Here is a 22,600-nt window from a genome sequence, read left to right as displayed (position 1 = left end):
CACTTGAGAAAAATAGGTCAGTCTTTTATAGAACACTTAAAAGATGCTACATAGAGAAAGTTTATTAAAAGGGACAAAGAACCAAAAATGTGTCCTCTTGTCATGGAAGTCAGGAATGATAGAGCTGAACCCTAAATTTTTCCTTCCACGGTAAAGCCAAAAATAAGTTAAATGGTGGGATGTCCTGGCTTCTGGCTGAGGGCTGGCCCAGCTGTGGGGATGATGGAGGAGCCAGCCAGGTTGCTGCTCAAAGTAATGAGGGTGGTGCCAGCTGCTGTGGGCAACATGCCCTGTGGAAGCAAGTGTCTGCTTGTGAGACTCTCCCGGGTGTGGATGATGGTACTGCTGTCATCCATTACAGATGGTACTCTGCCCAGAGTTTCCAGAGACCCAAGTTCATGCCCTTTGGGCAGAGTCATCTTCTCCCCTCTCTGTCCTAGGCTTCGGTCAGTCTTCATAGCTGTTAGTGTAGATGTGAGTATCACTGTCTTGGATGCTGTCTGCAAAACAGGTCCCACTTTAGAATGCCCCAGACTGCACGGTGTGCTGGTTGTGGTGGAGGTGGCAAAGGTCACAACTTCAGGAAGGGAGGAGGAAGAGGTAGAGGAAGCAGCAGCAGTTGTTTGGACAGCTGTGGGTTTCAGGGGTACAGACGCAGCTTCTGCCATGACAGATTTTGTGAGTGCAGACAGTTTGGCATCTGACATCACATAGAGGGTCTTCATGGGGCTTGTGGTAGTTACTGGACAAGGAGAAGGACAAGGGAGATGTTTCAGATGATGCTGAATATTCAACTCCTATAATTGAGCTCCTGGATTTTGCTTAGCATCATAGGCATAGATTCCTCAGAAAAATCTCCCCAAACTGAAAAATGGTTCTCTCTCCTCTGCTAGCAAGCTTCAAATCAGACAGACATTCTAATCTACCCTCGAACAACTGAGTGTCTTTATTCTCATAATTTGGTGAACCTGTAAATGTGGCAATGGTTCAAGAAAAATCATGAAAGTTACAGTAAACACTCCAGGATTTTTGGCCCTTTCTCAAAAATACATAAATACAAAGATTGCTTATAAAACATAGTTTGTTTAATGCCAGGATTCCACTCCACCCTGGTGATGCTGGCTGGGGTTAACAGAAGTTGGAGAGGCACAGTTTCCCCACCAATGGATGAAGATTACACGCTAGTCACTACAGGTGTAATCTGGGAAGGAGCAGCTGTCAAGAAAGTTGATGTTTGATCCAACGTGTTACATAAACCAGCAATTCAAAATCAGAAGAACCCACCCTCTATTCCTGGGCAGCTATGCAGGGCTGGGTGTGTGCGCTGCTTAACAGTGAGATACATCTGATCACTGGTGGCTCTCCCGTACGAAGGGAAAAAAGCCAGGACCGTCACTCTTTCTCACCTACAGACAGTGATGTGGCTGAGGATGGCTGAGATGCAGGATCAGCAGGAAGTCTCTCGGCACTCTGGGTTTTGCCAAGTTCCAGCTGAGGCAACCGTTTGCTGGGATGAATGGGGCTGGAAGCTGGGCAGGCCAGATTCCCAGCTGCACTATCTGCAACCTGAAAAATGGGACAGGCACAAGGAACTGAAATGGAGGCTATTAAAATGACAGTCTGTTCAAAAGAACACTGCAGTCAGCACAAAGCAAGACAATGCCTCATAGCCAGAACGGATATATTTCTCTCATCACAGCAAGTTGTAGCCAGAAGAGGAAAATATGGATTTTCACTGAATCAGCCTATGGCCATCAAGAGTTAAGCCTCTAGGTGGATGCTGAATGCCCCTGATCCCCTCTGAATGAAGCACAAGGTAGATCCCTCCCTGCCAGGGTTGCAGATCATCCTGTCACTCACGTTACCTGGGGCAGCTGTGGTGGGGGCAGTAGCAGCTGCGTCTGTTCCTCCAACTGGGGCTGGGTAGCCCCCATGGCTGTCTGGCTGAGAGCAGTGGCTCGACTGGCCTGTCCCCGGAGGGTCACTGTGATAGTGGCTGGGGCCTTTAAGCCTGGTGAGGAGGAGGCAAGAGTTACTGGGGGCCCTGAAACACCCATTCCAGCAAAGCATGAGCAGCTCCAACCAGCTGTTGAGCAGCTTTTCCCAACAACTACCCCCAGCTGGATATGAAGATGGTATGCTTCATGGAATTTCCCAGACTGGGCCTCAATCACAAACGTTGCAACTGTACCTTACTCTATCTTCGTGGCACCCCAGATGGTATGACTTTTATTAAACCTGTGAGGCGAGTCCATACAAAACAGTAAAAGGCTGAAGGTTACCAGGCAAGCTTTGGTGGAACTGGGTTGGGTTGGGTTCAACTCCCAACACTTTGGCTGCTGCCCTACACTGATTCTCTTCCCAAATTGTTTGTGCCACTGAGACATGAAATCAGGCATCAGCCTTATCAGCATCACCCAGAACTATTCCTTGGTCTGTCCATGCAGCTGCAGTCTTACCTGCCCCCTGACCAGAGATGTGAGCCAAACCAGGGAGGCTACTTGCAAGTTTTGCCAGCCCCCCATTCGTAAGCAGCTGATGAATGGTGGTGGGCTTCCCACCAGCCGAGGCTCCAAGTGATGATAAAGACGTGGCAACTGGGATTGTTCGAACAATGGTGCCTGCACTGGTGGGGATGGTACTTAGGCTCTGGAGTGCTGCTGAGGTCTTCAAGGCTGAGTTCTGCAAGGTGGGAAAGAGGAACAGGTCACAACAAGAACCATTTTTCTCTATCCTCTTAGGATATCCAAGAGATAAAAGCAATGCCTGTCTAGTCTGTCATGCTCAGGTCTTCAGATCATGCCTAGCCAACTGGTCCAACAAAGCAATGTATGGGCACCCTGTAAAATGTAAGAATAAAAACGTTCTCCAGAATGAAGAGAAAGGAGCCCTCAACCACCTCCATCCTTGGAGAGGATGGAGCCCAATTATAACTTTCCTTAATCTCCCCTTCTCTCAAGAGTCACATTCAGCTTTCTGCATGGTCAAATCTGCATGGCTGAAATCAGACTCTGCCCATTATTTCATGCTTCTATGTTCTATCAAAATGCTAATTCTCCACCAACTGAAGACCAGGCCCCCTTGGGCAGCGATGTGCTGGTTTAAGAAACGGCTCTGCTGGCTCCATTGCCACTGCCCCACTGCTAGCTGTGGAACAGCCAATCGGTGCACTGGATGTTGTAGCTTAACAATTGACTCTTGCGAGCTGGCACAGCCACTGCCCTTGGACCTGTGCTGCCTCTGCTGCCTACCTGTGCCAAGGGCCCAGCAGCAGCAACACTGGCTGGAAGAGCAGCAGGCTTTGGGCTGATGTCTTGCAGACTGAAGCTCAATCCTTGCAGAAGGCTGCTGGCTGAAGCTGCCCCTAAAGAGAAACCCAAGGAAAGTAAGAAACAGAAGAAACATCAGGAAATTCAAGAGCTCCTTTAGACGTGGGCCATCCAAAGGTGTGTCAGCTGATTCACTGGGATATTATGTCTGAAGCACATCCACACTTGCTTTCAAGTCCCTCTGAAATGGAATCAGAGCTTCTTGGATGGGGCACTGCCGCTGGAATGCTCTTGCCTGGGTGGATCATCTGGTGCCCGCACTCCCGCAAGCCACAGTGAAATTATTCACTCTCCTTTATTTATTCTGACCTTGGTCATATTTGATTTGCTGCTATATTTGTTACTACGAGTTTTAATTGAGGATTTTGTTTCCAACTTTCATTTACTTGGAAGCACAACACAGAAGATGTAGGAGGGACCACCTCTCCTCGGTTACATGTACCCGTCTCACCAGGTCCGGCAGAAGAGGCATGTTACAGGTTCTGTTGGCCAGAGTTTCATTGGGCAGGACCCGGGGGAAAGCCTTTTCTGCCGTGGCCCCCGCTCTGTGGAACATCCTTCCCCCCGAGGTAAGGCTGGCCCTAACCCTGTTGGTCTTCCAGAAGGCCCTCAAAACAGTTTTGTCAACTGGCCTGGGGATCCCATGATAGACTGGAGCCTGCTAGATGGTTACAAGATTGGTCACAACTGGAATGCACTCTCTGTATGCTCTTTTTGCCACCTTGTTTATCTCTTTAATTTATTTTAGTTGTGTTTTTAATTGATTTTATCTATTTGGATTATTTTATTGTGTACGCTGCCCAGAGTCACTACATGAGATGGGCAGCTATATAAATGTGACAGACAGACAGAGGATAAGATAGCTAGAATAAGCAGACCTCAAACAAAGATACGCATCTGCTCCATTGCGACTATGCCAGTAATGCCAGCGTGGCCGAGCACTGCCCAAATCTAGCCAAAGACAAGGAAGCCTTCCTATATCCCCCCGTCCCCGAGGGCTGCCTCTCCCTGACAGAATCACAGCCAGCAGTTACCTGGGAGAACACTGGTGGATTGGGCCGGCAAGCAAGGGGCGCCACTGGCCACGAGTCTGTTCTGCAGAGCATGGAAAGCACTAGGAGCTGTGTTGCTGGGGATTGTAGCAGAGGGGGTGGGACTGACAGAGGAGGGGCTGTCCATTGCAGGACTTGACCTAGAAAATGAAAAAGGAAATGAGGTTACCTGAGCTGGAAAGCTGGTCTGAGGCAGTTAAGCCGGGTGGATTACACACACACTTCCTTGCACAAATGAGCTGTTTGTATTAGGCAGCTGGATCACCTGCTCTTTAGGCATCTCCTCAGTTACTCAGTTGGATTGCAGCATTTCTTCTGTTAAGTGCCAGTTTAGACACAGTTCACACATCACATGTACCTCTCTTAAAAACAAAGGAGGGTCCTGCTGGATCAGGCCAGTACCCCATTAATAAAAGGCAGATGACATCATCATCATCATCATCAGTTCCTACTGGAGCCCAGGCAGATGCTCCCTGAAAGCCCACCACCAGGGGAGAAAGGCTTTTCAGCGACTGCTCTGCTGGGTCTATTGATTCTGATCTGAAGGTAGCCTAAGGAGCCATCAAGAACAGAGTCAGCCTTCCCTTTAAAGGCATCTAAACCAGCAACTCTGATGGGTTTGCAGATACTCACGTTGAGGGAGCAAGCAATCCTGTCACCTCTTTTGTACCAGCCATCGTCTGTCCCAAGGTCACAGCAACAGGCTTTCCTGCAGCTACTGTAAAATGAAAGCATAGATTAAGAAGAATCAGGTACTCCTAACACATCAAAATCAGTCTCATTCTAACAATATGTAGGAAGAAATTGGGAAAAAAGATCTACGTTCATCAAGCAGTTCATAACTGTCATGACTGTGAAAAAGGCACAAAAGGCCACAATACCTTGCTGCTTACCCAGCAGGTGCCAAAGAATTTACACATGGAACTTCAGCTGTTTTACAGTAAGAAAATAAGTTAAGCTCAATCCCTGCCTTCATGGGTAAAACTCAGCAGCCCTACTTCTATCACTGCTTTTTGCATTTTATTTCTCTGCCCCTGAACACCGCTTCTCATCAGTCAGTCATTCACAGCAGGACTTGTCTTAAATCTGTTTTACTTCGTCAGCATTCTCCTAAAATATTTATAAAATACACAGGAACAGAAGCGAGTTAAAATTATATATTTATTGCAGTGTTTGGATACAAATGAAAAATTGTCTTGCTCATTCCTCCTGTCCACGTATGGTAAGAGGGAATTCTTGTTTGGTTCAAGTTTACTTCTGTATTTCATTATTTTCTGTAAAGAGAAATAAAGTTTGGATAATTACATTTTTTAAAAAAAGAAGTTGAGACTTTCAAAGCTGATTAAGTTTATGCTTCAGTAATCAAATACAAATTAGTTAATTTGTACAGTAAAAAAAATCTACTGTTGAATTAACCAAAGGGAGATTTTCAAAAATATAATATTTTACAGCTTTGGAAGTCTCCAGGTCCCAGTGTGCTGAGGTGGATTTATTCAGTCCTGCTCCACATGAAGGGCTGTTGTAGAAGGGTGGAAACAATGCCAAAGCCTTAACCTCACCCAGAATTACCCTCCAATGGTATGCAACTGCTCCAGCTGCCACCACTGCCGCCAGAGGTTGCATTCCTTTACAGCTGCGACCAGCTCCGTACTTGGTCCAGCCATGTCAGATATTAACCCTTCTGACTGCTTGTCCAGCGAGCTGCAGCTAAACCCAACACTTGGGCCAGCAGAACTTGCAAGAGACACATCTACCAAGTTCTTACACCCTGATACGGTTTATGCAATCCCCAAACACATTTGGGTCCTTTGAAATGTATTATCAATACTGTTTAATAGTGTTTTTCAACAATTAGAAGGAAATCTATCAAAACTGTTGCTGATCTCACTTAAGGCAGACAAGCTTTTTTTATCGTATGGCATAGCAGTTTGGTGTTCATGCTGCTTTTCTTGCTGGGAAATCCTTGTGAGGTCCAGCAGCCAGATGTGTAGACATGACAAGTCACGTTGCCCGGGGTGCACCACGAGGAGGCTAGTCTACCTTGCACCGAGTTGGGCTGAGAAAGAGCGACTGGCCCAAGGTCACCCAGCCGGCTTTCGTGCCTAAGGCAGGACAGAGGCAAACAAGCTGGAAAGACTCTAATCACTTAACAGTTTGGGAAATAATCCTGTGGTCTGAAAAGCAAACTGCTAACCACATCCAAAAGCAAGTTATACCAAAACTCTTACTAAAACAAAGATTTTTCCAGTGGGAAATACTGAGAGAGTCCATGGAAATGCTTATCCTTCTAGAATGAAAACCTGGGGGGGAAATGCTGGCATGTTACCTTTGGGAAACCTATTTCTATTGGCCATGGAAAAAAAACAAACTTGAAAGTCAACTAGATCAACTATCAGAGTTTTTAAAAACTCAGGCAGTTTCCATGGAGTTTCATTCTGCCGTCCATCAATCACCTTCACCACATGATCAGGGAATGGCAACTCACAACACACAAACGTAATTTCACCACACACATCGTGGAGAGGGTAATAGGTTCAGAAGTATCTTCCAGAATCAGGCAAGACCCTTTGAGCCATAACATACCTCTCATCAATCAAAATTCATAAAAAACTTCAGTTTTTGCAATGTTTATGCCACCTGTCCCTTTGTCTTTGCAAGGAGTTACATCATTACACTTATGCTTTACACATTCATGACCTCTGGTTTTAAACATGCCTGCTTTCAGAAAGTATTTCAAGATAGCAAGGTCAGGTTGTGTTTACAATATTTGACAAAATCAAAACTGCAGCTAAGAAATGCTCATTAATTATAATATTAAAGTATTCTTTAGAAAAACCTCACCACCAAGTCTCTGCAGGCTGGAGAACACAGGATTCCAGGAGCTTCCTATGCCAGTTCCCTCCAGCCACTAGAATAAACCTGCTTTGCTTACAGTTGACCAGTACAAAGCATAACCTGGGATACTGGTGACTCGAATGCCCTTCTTTATCTTCTTCACTGCCCACCCCTGGATATTTTTAAGTGGCTCTGGTTGCCGGGACTCACTTTCTGGTGGTCCATCCAAGGATGTGCCATTTCCGGGGCCAGCAGCTTCTCCGTGAGAGACGATGGTCACCTTTATTTTGGCTCGCTTGGAAGATCTGCTGCCCTGGGTAGGGCTGGGGGCCTGGTGTCTCTTTAGCTGCTTTCGCAGCTCTTCTTTCTCTCCTGCATCTGGTGACTGCTCTGAAGAGAGGATGATACAGGAGAAATGAGTGAAAATGGAGGGCATCTGAAACAGGCCTGTACCTAGGTCCTTGCCCTGGGTAGATCAGCAGCCTCTTTCACGCTGTTCACACCAGGAAGCACCAGGACTCCACATCTCTGCCTTCAGAATCCCTGCTGTTTTTACAGAGGAAATCAGTCACATGAACAACAACCTCCTGGGAAGTGCTCTGTTCTAGTGAAGGGTAGAGACTAATGGTCAACACACACACACAGAGAACAGATGAACAAACACTACATTGTACCCTAACCAAGGAACGGTTAACTCAGGCCATCAACCCAGCAGCAAACAGCAGCCCAGTCAAGGAACTCCCAGGGAGAGAGCAACACCCCCACCAACACAAGCAGGGCGAGTCACGGTCTGTAAACAGAGAGCAGGGCCCCCTCCCCCCTCGCACTGAAGACGTTGCCTAGCCTGGCAACGAAACGTCTGCAAGAAAAGAACCAGGCTCAGGGAGCACCCGGGACACCACACATACAGAGTTTTGTGATGAACATATCAGATGCCATTACAGACCCTGAGCACTGGACTGCAAGTAGCTCAGTGCTTAGAGCCCAGTCCTAATCTTTTACTGATTTCAGCACAACGAGCTGTCTGGGATTCCTTCTCCTGACATCTTTCGATATCTCACCTTCAGAGCACAGCACAAGCAATTCTTCTTCACTATACTATACGCAGGGTTAATAAAGAGAAGGCACGTTCCAAACCTCTAAAGTCGTAAATAAGAGCTCTCTCCCAGTTAAATCAAGGAACAAACTGGGCGGAGACAGGATTCTCTGGCTCTTCTGGGGATCAGTCTAGCAAGAACCAACTGTGTTCCGTGCCATTTCAGAGCGCCCCGACCACTTCCTCCGATGTGAGTTGCACCGAACTCAGTCCTTTCGGGGTGCGCTATTAAGGTTCTACGTCTCATACAAACAAAATCTAGAGGCCCAAACAAGCTTACATGTTGTATTTGTAACGTGATTGATATTTAAAACAAAGCAAGTGATTAGATGGACAGGAAGGATACACATCCATCTAAAACCGAGACAAATATTTAGGGCAGTCAGGAAAACATCCTGACACACAAGGGGACTAACAAGAGAAAGAGGCAACAAAGACGTAACTCATGGGTTTCCCACTAAGGAGTGACTCCACGTCTTGACAGAAGCTTACCATCTCCCTCAAGAATAAGGGAAAACCACAGAATTTGTTGTGTCTTAAGGGTTTTGTTTTTGTTTTAATTCTGACTATATTTAATCAAACAGAAAGGAGAGGTCTCCCATCTTGTTGAGCATGCCGTTTAACTAATTCTGCTTATTCAGGAAGTCTTCTTGATTATTATCTTCATGCCTGTCATCATACCCTCAAGCCTGTCCCTCTGTTGGGAGGAGATGGGTGTTGACAAATTAGATAAACAAAACGAAACAAAACAAAACAAAACAAAACAAAACAAAACAAAACAAAACAAAACAAAACAAAACAAAACAAAACAAAACAAAACAAAAACCTAACCAACTTTACAATGTTCAGAAAAAAGCAGACCAGCAGGGCAGACCCACCTCTGCTCCAAGACAGGCAGTGAAAAGAAATCAGTGGGGGAAGCAGTTCTCTCCAGGCAGGGTGCTTAGGCCAAAGGGGTATTTGGCTCTGCCTACCTTCTGCCACCGGGCTTCTGCTCCCAAGCTGTCACTAGGATCCCGCTGGAGAAGGGAGCCCATTTGAAGGCTGCCTGCAGACCAACGCAGGGACTAGACGGACCTGGGGATGGCGCATCCGCAGCACCGCAACAGGGTCTCGGGCTTACCTTGGGCTTGCTTGTGCATCACAGCTCCCTCCGTCCGCTGCATAGACCTTTTCAGCAACTGGCTGGCACCAACCTGGCTGGATTTCTGAAGAGAAGACGCTGCCATTTTAGCCTTCGGACTGGAGGCAGGGCTGCTGGAGACACTGGAAAACTCCTGGGAAAGGAAAGGAGAGCCCCCAGGCTGTTAGATTATCGGCAGCACATGGAAAAGGCTCCTTCTCACCAACCCACCCCCTCTGTCCATGTCCTAGCCCTGCTCATCCAGCCGCATCCCACAGAGGCAACGCCAGAGCTGGACAGCAGAGCTCAAAATGAGCATCTTCCCAAAGGCAGCCTGATGGTCCAGCCAGAGATGCTGGACCTTCAGTCAAATATCAAAATATGTGCCAGGCACAGAAACGTTTGCTTCCCCAGCTACAAGATTCACCACACGCATTCACTGGATTTTTCATTTCCACACTACCATGCAATCTGTAAGGAACTCAGAATGGGGTCCTCTCCAAGTAAAAGCTACAGAAAAACAATCTGGCTGGATCAGACCCCAAATTTAGTGAATTCCAGCTGCAGCCAATTGGATGCCTCTGCTTCAGGAACACAAACACCACCTTGACACTTGGAGAACCTTGCAGGATAAAACTAAGATCACAAGAAAAAGGAATCTCACAGACAACTATCTTCTAGCCAGGATTTGCTTCGTGGCTGGGAAAGAGACACATGGTTTATTTCCCCTTCCCAATTATTGTTTGTTACTTCCCTCTTCTCTCCGTCAATTCCCTCACCTCTGACCCGGAAGGTGAAGCCGGAATCTTGGCTGCTGGAGAGGCTGGCCGGCTGTTTCTGTCTGGCAGGTCAAAGGACAGATCCCGCCTACCCACATCCCGGGCTGCTTTCTTCTTTTTCTCCATGTCTAGGTCCCGAGGATCAGAGCCTGAGTGGGTGTCTGCTCGAGTAAGCACTCCTGTCAGAAAGTCAGCTATTTCGTCCTACAGAGGGAACAAGAAGCCTCATCTTTTCACAGACCGTAGAGAGGTGATTCTGCAAAGCCAGCCAATCACTGAGATCACACAGCTAATCAAAGATGTCCCCAAGAGAAAAGCTGCAGGTCTGTGCAGACACTCCTGGGTCCCAGAAGAAGAGGAGAAGCCTCATCAGCTTGATGGAGAATAAAGTTCAAGCAATGAGTGACCTCACACGAACAGAGAAGAGGAAACTACTCACCTGAATGCACCTGTCCACCATGCTTTGGGTTAAGCCTTCCGACTTCTTTTTGGCTTTGCTTATCCTATTAAAAAGAACAGTTTGTCAACATCTGATTGATATTTAACTTCCTTCTCCTTATCTTCATCTGTCAGCCCTTCAAGGAAGACCTTCAGGAAACAGACACCACAAGGACTCTACCTTGTTATAAAGTCTAGTAACGGATTCTCGAAAGCCTGACAGTTTCTCTCTCCCTCCTTCTTATACCAAAGACAGATGGGGTGGGGGGCAATCTTGAGTCTCTTCCTCCTCATCCCCGCCAGGCTAAGCTGATGCTTTTACATCGGCTGTCACGTTCCTTCTTCAGGGCTCTCTCCTCTCCATCATCCCTCCCTGCTTCCTGACACCATTCTCCATCAGAGAGCCCGTAGCAGTGGGCAACTCAGACAGACAGCCTAGTGTTACTGACGTCTCTCTCAACTTGCGTAGACGATTCTCACCTGGACCCATGTGCGCATGCACACAAACGACTGGAAGGGCCACTTATTTTTCACAGAAACAGAAACTAGCACTGCAGAACTATATTATTTCCATCACCACCACTTTCTACTGTGCAAGTTGAGTTCCGCATTGCACGCCCCTCATATTCTTGTGAGCCATTTCCTTCCTAGTTTATTTCCCCAAATTTTTATGAAATTCAACTAAGGGCTGATACCAGAGAAATTAAGAGGACCACTGAGACTTCTTGAGTAAGAGCACTTTCTGTGCCTGTCACTCACTAAGCTATGTTCTCTGGGAACGGGCTACCTGTAGAATCAATACGCAGCATTCTCTCAAGGCACCAGAGAGGAGGAGGAGGAGGAGGAGGTGATTTGCCCTCACCCTGCGCACCTGAGATTATCGTCAGCTCCTCCGACCACCACCAGGCTGTTTTCAGCTCGAAGCTTCTCCCTGAAATCTTCCATTGCTTCGGTGTTGCACTGGAGAGCGTTCTGACCAATCACAAAGAGAACTGGTGCCTTCATGTCCAGAAGCGGGTCATCAACATCCTGCTCCCCAAAACAAAACCAGGCTATGTCCACTCTGATTTTCAGAAGACGTTACAGCAAATATGAGGTATCTCAGTATTTGTCTTATAAAAGGAGGAAGACAACCTGCAGAGCAGTTCAGTACGAGGTTGGAAATGTAAGCACAGACGATAAAATAGCAAAATAAGGAATGTTATTAAAAACAGAAATTAAAAGTGTTGTAATCAGCAACATTCCACCCCAGCCATACCAATATAGAGGCAGATTTCTTTCTGGCCCCCATTGCATTCTTACCCCTCTGGGTCCATCTATCGTTAACAGAGGAAATCCAAGGCACACAACGGCAGTGACATCCTCCATCACAGAAACCTGGATGGGGAAACAAAAGGGTCTGATGCTTGCTACAAGGTGGCATGACTCTATGGTAGTGCTGCAGATCCACATGCCCTGGACCAGAAGTGGCCAGCAAATACAACCAAATACTGGTTTCTGCAACCAAATACCGTTGTTTAGCCTCTGGAGGAAAACAGAGAGCAAATTCAAGACTCCCCATGACAATTCTGATATAGGGCCTTATGATTACTCAGGGGCGGTGAAGGGCAGGGACATGTGTCATAAGCTCACCTACAGACTGCAGACTAGATCCTCTGGTTTGTCCTGCCTTGTGTATTATGCTGTACCACTTGGGGGAAGAGGCAATGGCTGCCAAGAGGCAGCTGGTGAGAAACCACTTTTATAATTAACAAAACGTCTAAATGCTCCCACTCCATTGCCATTTTGTATTACAATAGCTGTTGGGCAACAAGAGAAAAAGAGAGTCATTGGGGAAGCCGGCAGGGAAGGTTGCAAGTCACTGGGCTGAGTCTCCCCCACCCGTGCATCCTGTAATGGTTGCCTATACTAAAATACCATCAGACTCATGAGTAGGAATTCAAAGATATCTGATTTATTAAAGAATAGCATGCAGGATCACAGAGAAAGCTGAGAATGATGAAAGCGCACCAAATTCAAACTAAAAACTCTCGGTGCAAATGAAATCCCTCCGCCCATAGAATCTTCTCAAGTTCACAATCCCAGGTGCTCCTAACGGCTTCTGATGGTCTGCGGGAAAAGTCCTTGAGCAGAGAAGATAACCCAAACACATTCCATTGTACTGATTTCACATACAGAGCTTGGTACAAGGTCTCACAGCAGCTCCCTCCCAAACAGAAACGCGCGTCAGCGCCATGGCATGTGAAACGTTACGATGTACAGTGCACATTGAAACAGTGAACGTGACACATCCTCTGTAAGCCCCTCTGTCCTTGCGCCGCACCGGCCACTCACACATCCCCACGCAGCCTTCCCAACCCTCGCCACACCTCCCCACATTCCCGCGCACCCTCCCCAACCCACACTGCACCTCTTGCACACAGCCCTCACTCCCTCCCCCACCCAGCTGCAGCCCCTTATTTACCTGCCGGTCTGGGACTTGAGACTTCCTGCCAGCTTCCCCACTGACTTTGGTTGTGGGAAGCCAGCAGGAAGTTGCCTCGCCTAATGACTGTGGGATCTGATTGACAATGGCAACCGGGACTGCAAGGATTGCCGTCGCTAAGTGATGCGGTCGCGCTTTAGGACCGCATCGCTTAGCAATGGAAATTCTTGTCCAGATTGCCATCTTAAGTCAAGGACTAGCCGTATCAACTAACTTCTTGGTCTGATGTGCCTTAAAAATGGCAGCAGACTGATTACTTCCATCATGAAGACTTTTGGGCAGCGTGCCATTTTTTTCTTGTGACTGTTAATTCTGAAGGCATACTGTGTGGTCAGTATTACTGTGCCCCAAGTAATTCTGCTAATGCATAGGTGGGGACAGGGCAACCAGCCCAGGAACAGGAGAAAAGGCAGCAAAGATACTTACATGACAGGCTAGCAGAGCTCCAGTGTTCCATCCCATCAGGATCACCGGCTTGTGAGAGAAGTGGTTGTGGATCTATGCAGGGGGGAGAGAGAAGCCAAGCCACTGAGGTCCACCTTTTTAAAGATCGCAGTTAGAAGCTTACTTTGAAATAACAAATGAAGACGCACCAAGGGAACAGATCTGAATTAACAGGACAGAATGCGGTACCCCCATCTCACCTCCAGTACTTTGCCTCTCATGGCGCCAATCATATGTTCCAGGCACTGCAACACCCCAACTCCACTGCCATTGTTCATTAAGTGGGTAGCAACCGGGATCACCTGCGAGCTCGAAAGGAGAAACAACCATCAGAGTCAGCAGTAATGTTTCCGTGCCTCTCAGCTGAAGCCCTGCTTCTTCATCAGGTCTGTTACTGGCTTTTACATTTACCTTCACTGCCTGCCCTTATTTGTTTAATTATCAAGCTTATAGGCTGCCCCAGTCTGTGTATGAGTCTGGGCAGCTTACAGGATACAACAGTAAAAAGTGATAGAAAGACAAAATATATATAATCCAAAAGATAGTCTGCAGAAAAAGAACGATCCGTCAAACAACTGAAGCATCTTACAAGGAGTCTAACGCCCGCTCTGGCCCAGGGCTTGGGGACAGATCCAGGTCTTAAGGGCCTGCTTAAAAAGGGCCAGGGCGGGGGCTGTAGGAACGCTGGCAGAGTGCTGTTCCAGACAGCAGGTGCCATGACAGAGAAGGCCTGCTTCCCGGGCCCCACTAGGTGACCCTGTGCAATCGATGGGCCCTTCTGCCAGATCTGGAGGATGGGCAGAGACAGTTGGGAGGAGGCAGTCCCTCAAGAAACCTGGCCCATGCTGCGAAGGGCTTTCTAGCCATCAACAGCACGAATTGCACAGCCAGTGCAGCTCATGAAGCAGAAGTGTTACACGGGCACAATGTGGCCTGCTCAAGGCTGCCTGTGCCACAGCATTAAAGAGGACCGCCTGGTGGAGCCCCAGAAGAAAGCCTCTTCTCCCAGGGCACCTGCCCTGGGACCCTCAATGCCCCCCGAGACCAGAGGCCTGCGGACAGGGCTGCGCTCCTGGGCTTGGGAGTCGAGTATCAGCTGGAGCTTGTGAAATGGCTGTACTGATGGTTGTTTCTGTTGTTATTTCTATCTCAGCTGCCAACTGTCGATTTTGTACTTTCTGGTGTTTTTTAATGTTTTTCTTTAAATTGTGGTTAGCCACTCAGTCACTTGTTTGAGATGGGTGGACAAATACATTGAATAAAATAAATATGTAGCATCCAAGCGGTCTTCAGGGGCAGACTCATGTACAGTGCACTGCAGTAGCCCAAGTACGAGGTAACCAAAGCATGAATGGCACCACAAGGGCTTCCCGGCCTGGCTATGGGAGAAACTGGCACCCCGGGCGAATTTGGGCAAAGGCCGTCTTGGCCACAGCTGCCCCCTGCTGATGGCCTGCCAAGCTGGCTTCTGATTCCTCCAACGCCTTGGGTTTCTGCCACTCTCTGCCTCCCGCAAATCAGCCCATGCTGCAGCTGAGGAGGAAAACCGAGGGCATCCCCAGCAGGAGGGAGGAGAAAAGTGTCACGTGCCTCCAGCGCCAACTGGGCAGGGCTGCCCCGAGCTATTCTGCTGCTGGAGGAAGAGGACAGCCGGCTGATTCTCGCTTCGGTTTCCCACGTCTGGGCAGCAGATGGACGGGCGGGGAGGGCAAGTGCCCCTCCCAGGGTTACCTGCACACACAGAGACTGCTTGCTTTCCCTCCCTCCCTCCCAGCACCTGCCAATAGAGGCCTGCACCTGATGGAAGACCCAGTTTCAGGACACCAAAGTCACACAAACCTTTCCCAGACAAGAGAGCTGTGACTGCCAGAATCGATGCCGCCGAGAAGTGGGGAACATGGAATTGGAGGGTCCAGATGATGCCAGTAAGATGAGGGGAGAACCGGGTAACTTGCTCTGGAAAAAACAACAGATTCGAAAGACCTTGCAGCTAACAGACCAGAAAGCTGTCTTTTGAGCTGTTCCAGCCTCTTCCTCACTCATGCTCAGACACTGCTCTAGGGATTGTATTTTTGAGACTGATGACAGTTGTCAGCTAGAAGATTTTTTTGAACATTAAAATGAATTTCCAGCAGCTGTACCTTGCTGTTATGCAGGACAGCCTTTGTCCTTTGAGGAGCTGAATCAAGAGAAACTGCTGTCCCCTGACTGAGCGTGTGCAGGCAACCATCTTTCTAGCGGTATTCTGCCTCCTTCAATCCCGTCTCCTATATCTTAACCTCTGAGGACCTCTCTTCCCAGATGCAGCCTTTCTTGCTCCTGTAGATCAATTCCCTCATCTGTCCTCTGGAGACCAATCAGGAACACCGCTTCTGCAGAAGAGAACCTTCTAGGACAACCGGTCATCCTTTGCAGCGGCAGAGTCCTGTGCTTCTGCTGATCACCAGTCTGACCCAAAGGAAACGGGGCCCGCCAAAGCAATGTAACTGGGGAGCTAGGAAGTGTATGTTAGGGGTGCAAAGCTGCCGGAGAATGCTGAGAAAGGGCAGGACCAGGTTTCAAAACATTTGTTTCGAAGGAGTCTTTTGTCCTCTACCTGTCTCTGTTTTAAAGAGTAACAACAATTTACAGGAACTGATCCTTGTTTGGTTTGTATATTTGACTACGTGAGAGCACTTTGCGTGGACAGTATGGTTCATATCATCACTGGCTGTTTATTAATAACAGTGTAACTTAGAGCCCTCCTTTTCTTCCGGCCCACTGTGCGCTTACCGGTTTGTTATGTGAAAGAACGCCAACGGCCGGATCCCACGGCCTCTTCAGCAGGAGGGACAAGGCCTCAGCACCTGCCGCGCCCGTCTTTGTCGTGGAAGATATCAGCATCCGGTCAATCAGGGTGGGAATCTGAAACCCAGTGACAAACAGGCTGTGGGAGTCCAGACCCTTCTCTGAACCACCTACTTTTGACTTGGCTGGCACATATCTCCCTCTCCTTATTTTTTTAGCATCATTTTTATGCTCTGCCAAATGGGAAAAAAAATGAGACAACTCTCTTGGGATGGACAGGGTCACTCTCTTGACCACAGACTTCAGACCATTTTTCATCTGATCTTATGAGGCCTCAATCCTTCTTTTGGGGTGTCGCATCTACATTTAACACCCTCCTGTTGGCGTCTTCCCCTCATCGATCAATTCCGCCTCCATGTTACAAGACAAAAGGGGGATGGAAATGACACTTTAGGCTCTACTGTCAAAAAGGAGAGGATTTCCCTTACAGAGGAAAGAACTGAAATAGACGGCATGGAGAAACCACCCACCCACTGCTAAGCGCCTTGCCCCCATCACCTTTCCCTTGAGAGTCTGCAGAGCATCCAGATACGCGGCCAGCATTGGCAAACTGAGCGTCTCTACCAAAGTTGCGTGAAGCCACTGGACCAGCCTGGCCTCCCAACCGATGCTCGCCAACGCCTGGCGGACCCGCCGAGCACATTTGTCCACTGCTATTCTTCGAAGCACCGGCTCGTTGCACGCCTTGTGAAAAGCAGCCAAGAAAGACCCTCAGTAAGCTAGGGTGTCACGGCCCCTTCTTTCCAAGTTTAGAGGTGAAAGAGCCTTCCAGATTCAGCTGGATAAAATGCAGGAGTACAAAGAGCATGTGCGTGCTTTGTCATTTTGGCACCTCCCAGCTGGGCAGCTACAAGTGCTGAAATGAGGGCAGAGAGGTGGAAAACAAGCAGGAGCTGGGCAGTTCTTACCCCTTCATTAGCTAATCGGGCCAGTCGGTCAGACTGCAAGGCTTTGAGAATCTTATTAAACAGCTTGTTTTGGGCCACTGTCCAGCCAGATCTGTAAAGGAAAGATCCCATTAGAAAGTCAGGCTCCCAAAGAGATCAGGACTGCATTACAAGTCTCTAACTTGTGCTCACATCAGACCTAACAGAAAATCCACTTCTCCCCTTGTTTTGCACACAAAGACAAGGAAACTGAAAGCTTACACTTTCAAACACCCCATGTTTCCTGTGCATCTGAATGTGGGGGATTATGATTTGTTTAAACCTGAAGTGACCTCCCCGCCATTCCACAAGACCTCCTCAACCAGTCCACAAGAGCCCCCTCACAGAGCAGGCCTCACATGCCCTTTGTCCTTCTTCTGCACCTACCGCCTTGAGGCATTGTTGGCACCTTGCTGCAGTGACTGTGAAGCACTCCCACTGTCCTGCCCCAACTGATGATAGGGCTGTGCCTGCCAAGCGGAAGGGGCATCTCCAAGCAGCAGTTCCTAAAGCAGCAGCCTCCTCTTCACAGCCTGTGTGAGTTTGTGCAGGCATGCACACTCCACAGAGGGCGCTCACAGCCATGTGCATGTAGGTGGCAGCAAAGAATTTTTTATTTAAATACCATCTGCAAAGTAGCACAGCTGCATTAAGTTGTACTGATTCATTTAGTACATTAACGCTCCATATTTCTTCCACCATGGAAGTAACTGTAAGGGCTGCAGCTGCTGTGGCATAAACAGCAGTTCCCGGGTTAGACAGAACCATTATTTCAGCACTGAGCACACATTTTCCAGTTTCAAGGCTTCTTACTTCTAGTCAAGTAAGAGACAACAATGTTTCCTCTGATGGAAAAAGTGGGAGGAAAAGACTAGAATTTTAATCCTAGTAGTAAACATTTATAAAGGGCTTAATTTCTGCATTCTACAGGAGACAGCTCTTCTCCATATGCATAACTCCTGTACTGCCTGTAAGGAAGCAACTTGTCTAGCCACATCATGGTTGTGAGGCTTCTGCTACAGCCACATTCTGGAATGCGAGGTTAGCAATCTGAGGATTTACTGCCACGGCTGGTATGAAGTTTGGCAAGGCCCACATATTGTCACTGTTATGGGGTCTCTGACTGAAGGTCTGACAGAGGCTAAGTACATGCCTATCATCAACATGATAGCCATTTTGCTGCACGTGTATGTACTGTGTGTGTTCGTGTGAGTGTCACACATTTTCCTGCACTGAAATCTCCAAGCAAGAAACCAGCTAATATGAAACAAATCTGAGTTTCCTGCTGGCATAATAAAACATTTCGTACATCCATGTGCCCCAGTGCCTCCCCTCCCAAAGCCTGCCAATCACCCAACGTTTCTGGTGAACATTCAGGCTGTTCTATGCCTGGACAAAGAGCAAGGGTTGCAGAAGGCCCATGACTGAAGTGCCACCAAACGGGCTCGACTGCAGGGCAGGGCGGTGGGGGGCAAGGGAGCAAAGAGCCACCGCCTTCCCTTTCTGCACCATTTTGAGAGCCTATCTGCACCCTCAAGCCTACCCCAAAGCCACCAAGTACCCGCCTCCTCGACTGCTGGACTCCACCCGACAGTTGCGAAGTTCCTTATGTCTTCCCCGTGATTCACGCCCAGGGAGCCCTCATCTCGGGCCACCACATGGCAGAGCCTGAACCTTTGGCGAGGAGCCTCTATGCCCCCATTCGAGCACTGCTCTGAAGGGCAGAGACCCCGCGTCACCTCAGCCAATGGCGAGCAGTGCCTCCTGCATTTTGCTCTGCTCAAGGCAAGAGGGCTGGTGGCAAACCCTCCCTGCCACCAGCAGACCTTGCCCATCTTTGTGCTCTCTCAGGAGTTCCCTACCGTGCTTTTGCAGAGAGGCACTGGACTAGGTGTAGCCAACACAGGAGGGCTTCCAGACCAGGGCCCCACAGGGCCCTCACATCTTGTTCCCCAAGGGACACTCTAAATCAAGGGAGCTGCTGCTGTGGCCCCAGCACTGGGAGCAAGGCCCCCCCCGCCCAGCCTTCCCCGAGCAATGGCCCTTGGTACCAGAAGGGATTGCCCGTGCAAGCGAATCACAGAGATCATGAAGGAGGAACAGTACAGTCTCCTGTATCTCACATAACCTGCCTCCTCTCCCTTAATGGACGGCACCACTGTTTTGAAGCCTGGCGGGAGACAGCTGCAGGCAAGGGTCCCACCGTTCACACAAAACGCTCCCACCCTGAAGCGCTCCGACCTGAGTCACTGGGCAGGCCCAGAAACTGCATCTGTGAAATCACAGATGCTTCAAAGGGTCACAGTTACAGGGAGGAGACGTTTTTCTTGATGTTTTTATGCCACTTTTCCTGTTAGAAAGCCGCCAAAGCAGCGCACAACAGGAAGGGGGGGAAACACCTTAAAGCTCCCTTAAAAACAGTAAAACAAGGTGCAAAAAGATTGAAAATACTCCCTTAAAATAATTTCTTCTGACATCTTTTCTAAAAAAATCAAGTGAGTGAGGGCTAATAATAATCACAGAATTTGGAGTGAGCCCTTTCACACACGCCGAAGGGAAATGAATCTCAAGACTTCTAGCACCTTTGTAAAACAAACTCTTTAACTTTTACAGGCTAGAATCTAGCATTATACAATAATAATGTTATTTATTTATTTTTTACGTTCTTAGACTATTCAATAGCTGAAGCTCTCTGGGCAGTTTATAATAAATACACCAAAAAAGAAACAATACAATTTGAGTTAAAACACACTGAACAAAGTCAAATCAAATACAAAACAAAGATACCATATAAATTGGCAGCAGCAAGGCAGGTGTCAAAATCTCACACAATATGAATACAATTAGAATATGATTAAAGAAAATAATGGGAAAATAAAAAGGTCTTCACCTGGCACCAAAATGATTCTAATGCGGGTGCCAATTGAGCCTCTCTGAGGAGGGGATTTCATAAATGGGACACCATCACAGAAAAAGCTCTTTCCCTTGTAAAAACCCAGCTTACCTTGCTTGGGGGACAGGATCCGGAAGAGGGTCTTGTTAGAAGAGCTCAAGGTCCAGGTAGGTGTACATGGGAGAAAACACTCCTTCAGGTAACCTGATCCTAAGCCATTCACTGCTTTAAAGGTTAAATTGCTAGAGCACATATTGTTGTTTTTGTTGCAAAAGACTAATACACCCGTGCCCCTGAAAATTTCTTGGTAATTTCACAACTAGAATAATTGAGAAACGATTCTCACACTGAGGACTGGAAGACACCTCCAGTGCTATTCGTTTTTTAATTCAGACTCAAACACACGAAAACAAAAGCAGGTTTACAACTTTTACTGATCACTGCTGCATCAAAAGCCCCACTCGTTCGTGTACCCCTGCACGTCTTCCCAATTCAGAGTCTAGCTAACTAGGCTAGGTTTGAGCACCACAAGAGTTGCGGTGGGACAGTGATACAGAATGCTTGTTCTATGTGATGGCATCCCAGGACTACAGTTCCCACATATGCTTATCTCCCAACAAGGCTTGACCAGTCTATCTTGGCACTTTTCTCACATTTCTGGTACATTTCCAACTTAAATGCCACTGCCTCATCAATTCACATGGAAACTATCTGTGGTTTTGGGAACCACCCTTGTTGTTGTCTTCTTCAAACTCTTCCTACTGCTACTTTTCCACTTGCTGTTGAGGATGAAAATACTAAACCATCCTCTTTGGACTGTGCTGAGTGAGTCTCAATCCTTCATTTGCATACATGTTCATTCACATAAATACATGGCATAAAACTACACATTATCAGTCTAGCGTAGCTTTATATAATGACTGGAATTATATGCTACTCATCATACACTGTCATTATTACATGAAATATGGATCATTAACGTGGTTATAACTATGCACAGTTCAGAGTATAATCTGAGATGAATAGAAGAATCTTCAAAATGAAGTCTAATATTATATAACCCCAAATTATATCCAGGGTCAGAAACAGCACCGAGGTAGAGACAACACCAGTGCTTAGAAAGACTTTCTTCCATGCCTCCAGCCACTCATGTTTATACCTGTTCATATGCTCCTCCCAGTCATCAGGTGGAGGAGGTGTATCAGTATCTGTACGGGCAAAAATCACATGGCGTTCACACTCATTCATCACAGTCCGGGCCTTCTGGTTGTCATAGAGGGGCACAGGTGTAGGTGTCACTGTTTCTACATCAATAGGAACATCTGCCTCTCTGAAAAGAGACACCGCAGTTTCAAGATAAAGAACATTTGCAACCATCCGTTCCTCTTTAATGGCTTATAACCCTGAAGAAAATCAACACACAAGTAATATGTACTCAAAATAACATGGGCCAAATATGCAGAAAGGGAGATCTGCAACATGGTCTACCCAAGCGTTGGTTCCATTTTCAGCTCCACATGAAAGGCAGAGAAAGAAAGAGAACTCACATAATGCTATTATCCTGATGTCGCCTGGGAGTGACAAACAGCAGGCGTGTGGGACGGGCATTACTGGCATCAGGGTGGGCACTCCATGGCTTGGCATAGCTGTGGTCCAGGAAGACCAAGTCTAGTTCCCTCTCATGGACAGACAGCTGAAAAAGCAGAGATGTCCCCATCCTCCGTGCTGAGGTTTGAAAGTCACGTTCATTCCCTCGATAAGACATGTTTCAGTCTTTGCTTTAGCAATGGCACAATCTGCTCTTAGAGCCTCGCATCATTCCATCTGGAAGGGGAGGAGAAAGAATGAGCAAGTAGCATGAAAAGACATAAGCTAGGGCCATGTTCTCTCAGCCCACAGTTGTTTATTCATTAACCACATCTGTAGACCACTACAATTCTAAAGGACTCTTGGCAGTTTCAAAATAAAATGCCACTGGAACACCATTGCAAAGGACCAGCACCCCCCCCCCCAAGAGCAGTGCTACTGAGCCTTGCCCCGCTCCCAAAGCAGAGAACCACTACTAGCTTCTCCCAGGTAAATCAAAATCTCCCAGGCTATTCCAATCCCAATGGAAGAATGTGGTCCAGCAGGTAACTTGGTGCCAAGCCATGCAGGGCTTTATAGATTAACACCAGCACTTTAAATTGCACCTGGGAGCCACTGGGAACTAGCACAGGGCCCACAGCACTGGGGTAAAGTGTTTTTGCTGATGAACCCCAGTTAGCATATGGGCCTCTGCAGCCTTTGAGTGGTCTTCAAAGGCACCCCACGTACAACATTGCAGCAGTCTAAGTAGGGGATGATGAGGGCA

At 47.7% G+C, this 22,600-nt stretch overlaps 1 protein-coding gene across 2 annotated transcripts; it reads right to left on the bottom strand.

Annotated features, from left to right (window-relative positions):
• Window positions 1-8: 8 nt before the first annotated feature.
• Window positions 9-22,071, bottom strand: KANSL3 (KAT8 regulatory NSL complex subunit 3). 2 transcript variants are annotated; one of them, XM_063311305.1, is made up of 21 exons: window positions 21,795-22,070; window positions 21,407-21,577; window positions 17,337-17,427; window positions 16,927-17,112; window positions 16,354-16,485; window positions 15,421-15,537; window positions 13,782-13,883; window positions 13,564-13,635; window positions 11,955-12,029; window positions 11,524-11,681; window positions 10,654-10,717; window positions 10,215-10,418; window positions 9,436-9,589; window positions 7,427-7,606; window positions 5,015-5,099; window positions 4,364-4,521; window positions 3,252-3,364; window positions 2,460-2,682; window positions 1,866-2,011; window positions 1,407-1,566; window positions 9-742 (listed from the first exon to the last, which is right to left on the bottom strand). In XM_063311305.1, the coding sequence occupies exons 1-21, from the start codon at window positions 22,010-22,012 to the stop codon at window positions 168-170; spliced, it is 3,384 nt and encodes a 1,127-aa protein (XP_063167375.1). In that variant the 5' UTR covers window positions 22,013-22,070; the 3' UTR covers window positions 9-167. The 2 variants fall into 2 exon arrangements, with proteins under 2 accessions (XP_063167375.1, XP_063167376.1); XM_063311306.1 differs by having other exon boundaries at window positions 635-742; window positions 1,411-1,566; window positions 21,795-22,071.
• Between the last annotated feature and the right edge of the window lie 529 nt (window positions 22,072-22,600).

The sequence above is a fragment of the Candoia aspera genome, chromosome 9 (assembly GCF_035149785.1).
Source record: "Candoia aspera isolate rCanAsp1 chromosome 9, rCanAsp1.hap2, whole genome shotgun sequence".
Lineage (NCBI taxonomy): Eukaryota > Metazoa > Chordata > Lepidosauria > Squamata > Boidae > Candoia > Candoia aspera.
Note: the sequence above shows the minus strand (reverse complement) of the source record. Positions and strands in the feature narration are given on the sequence as shown.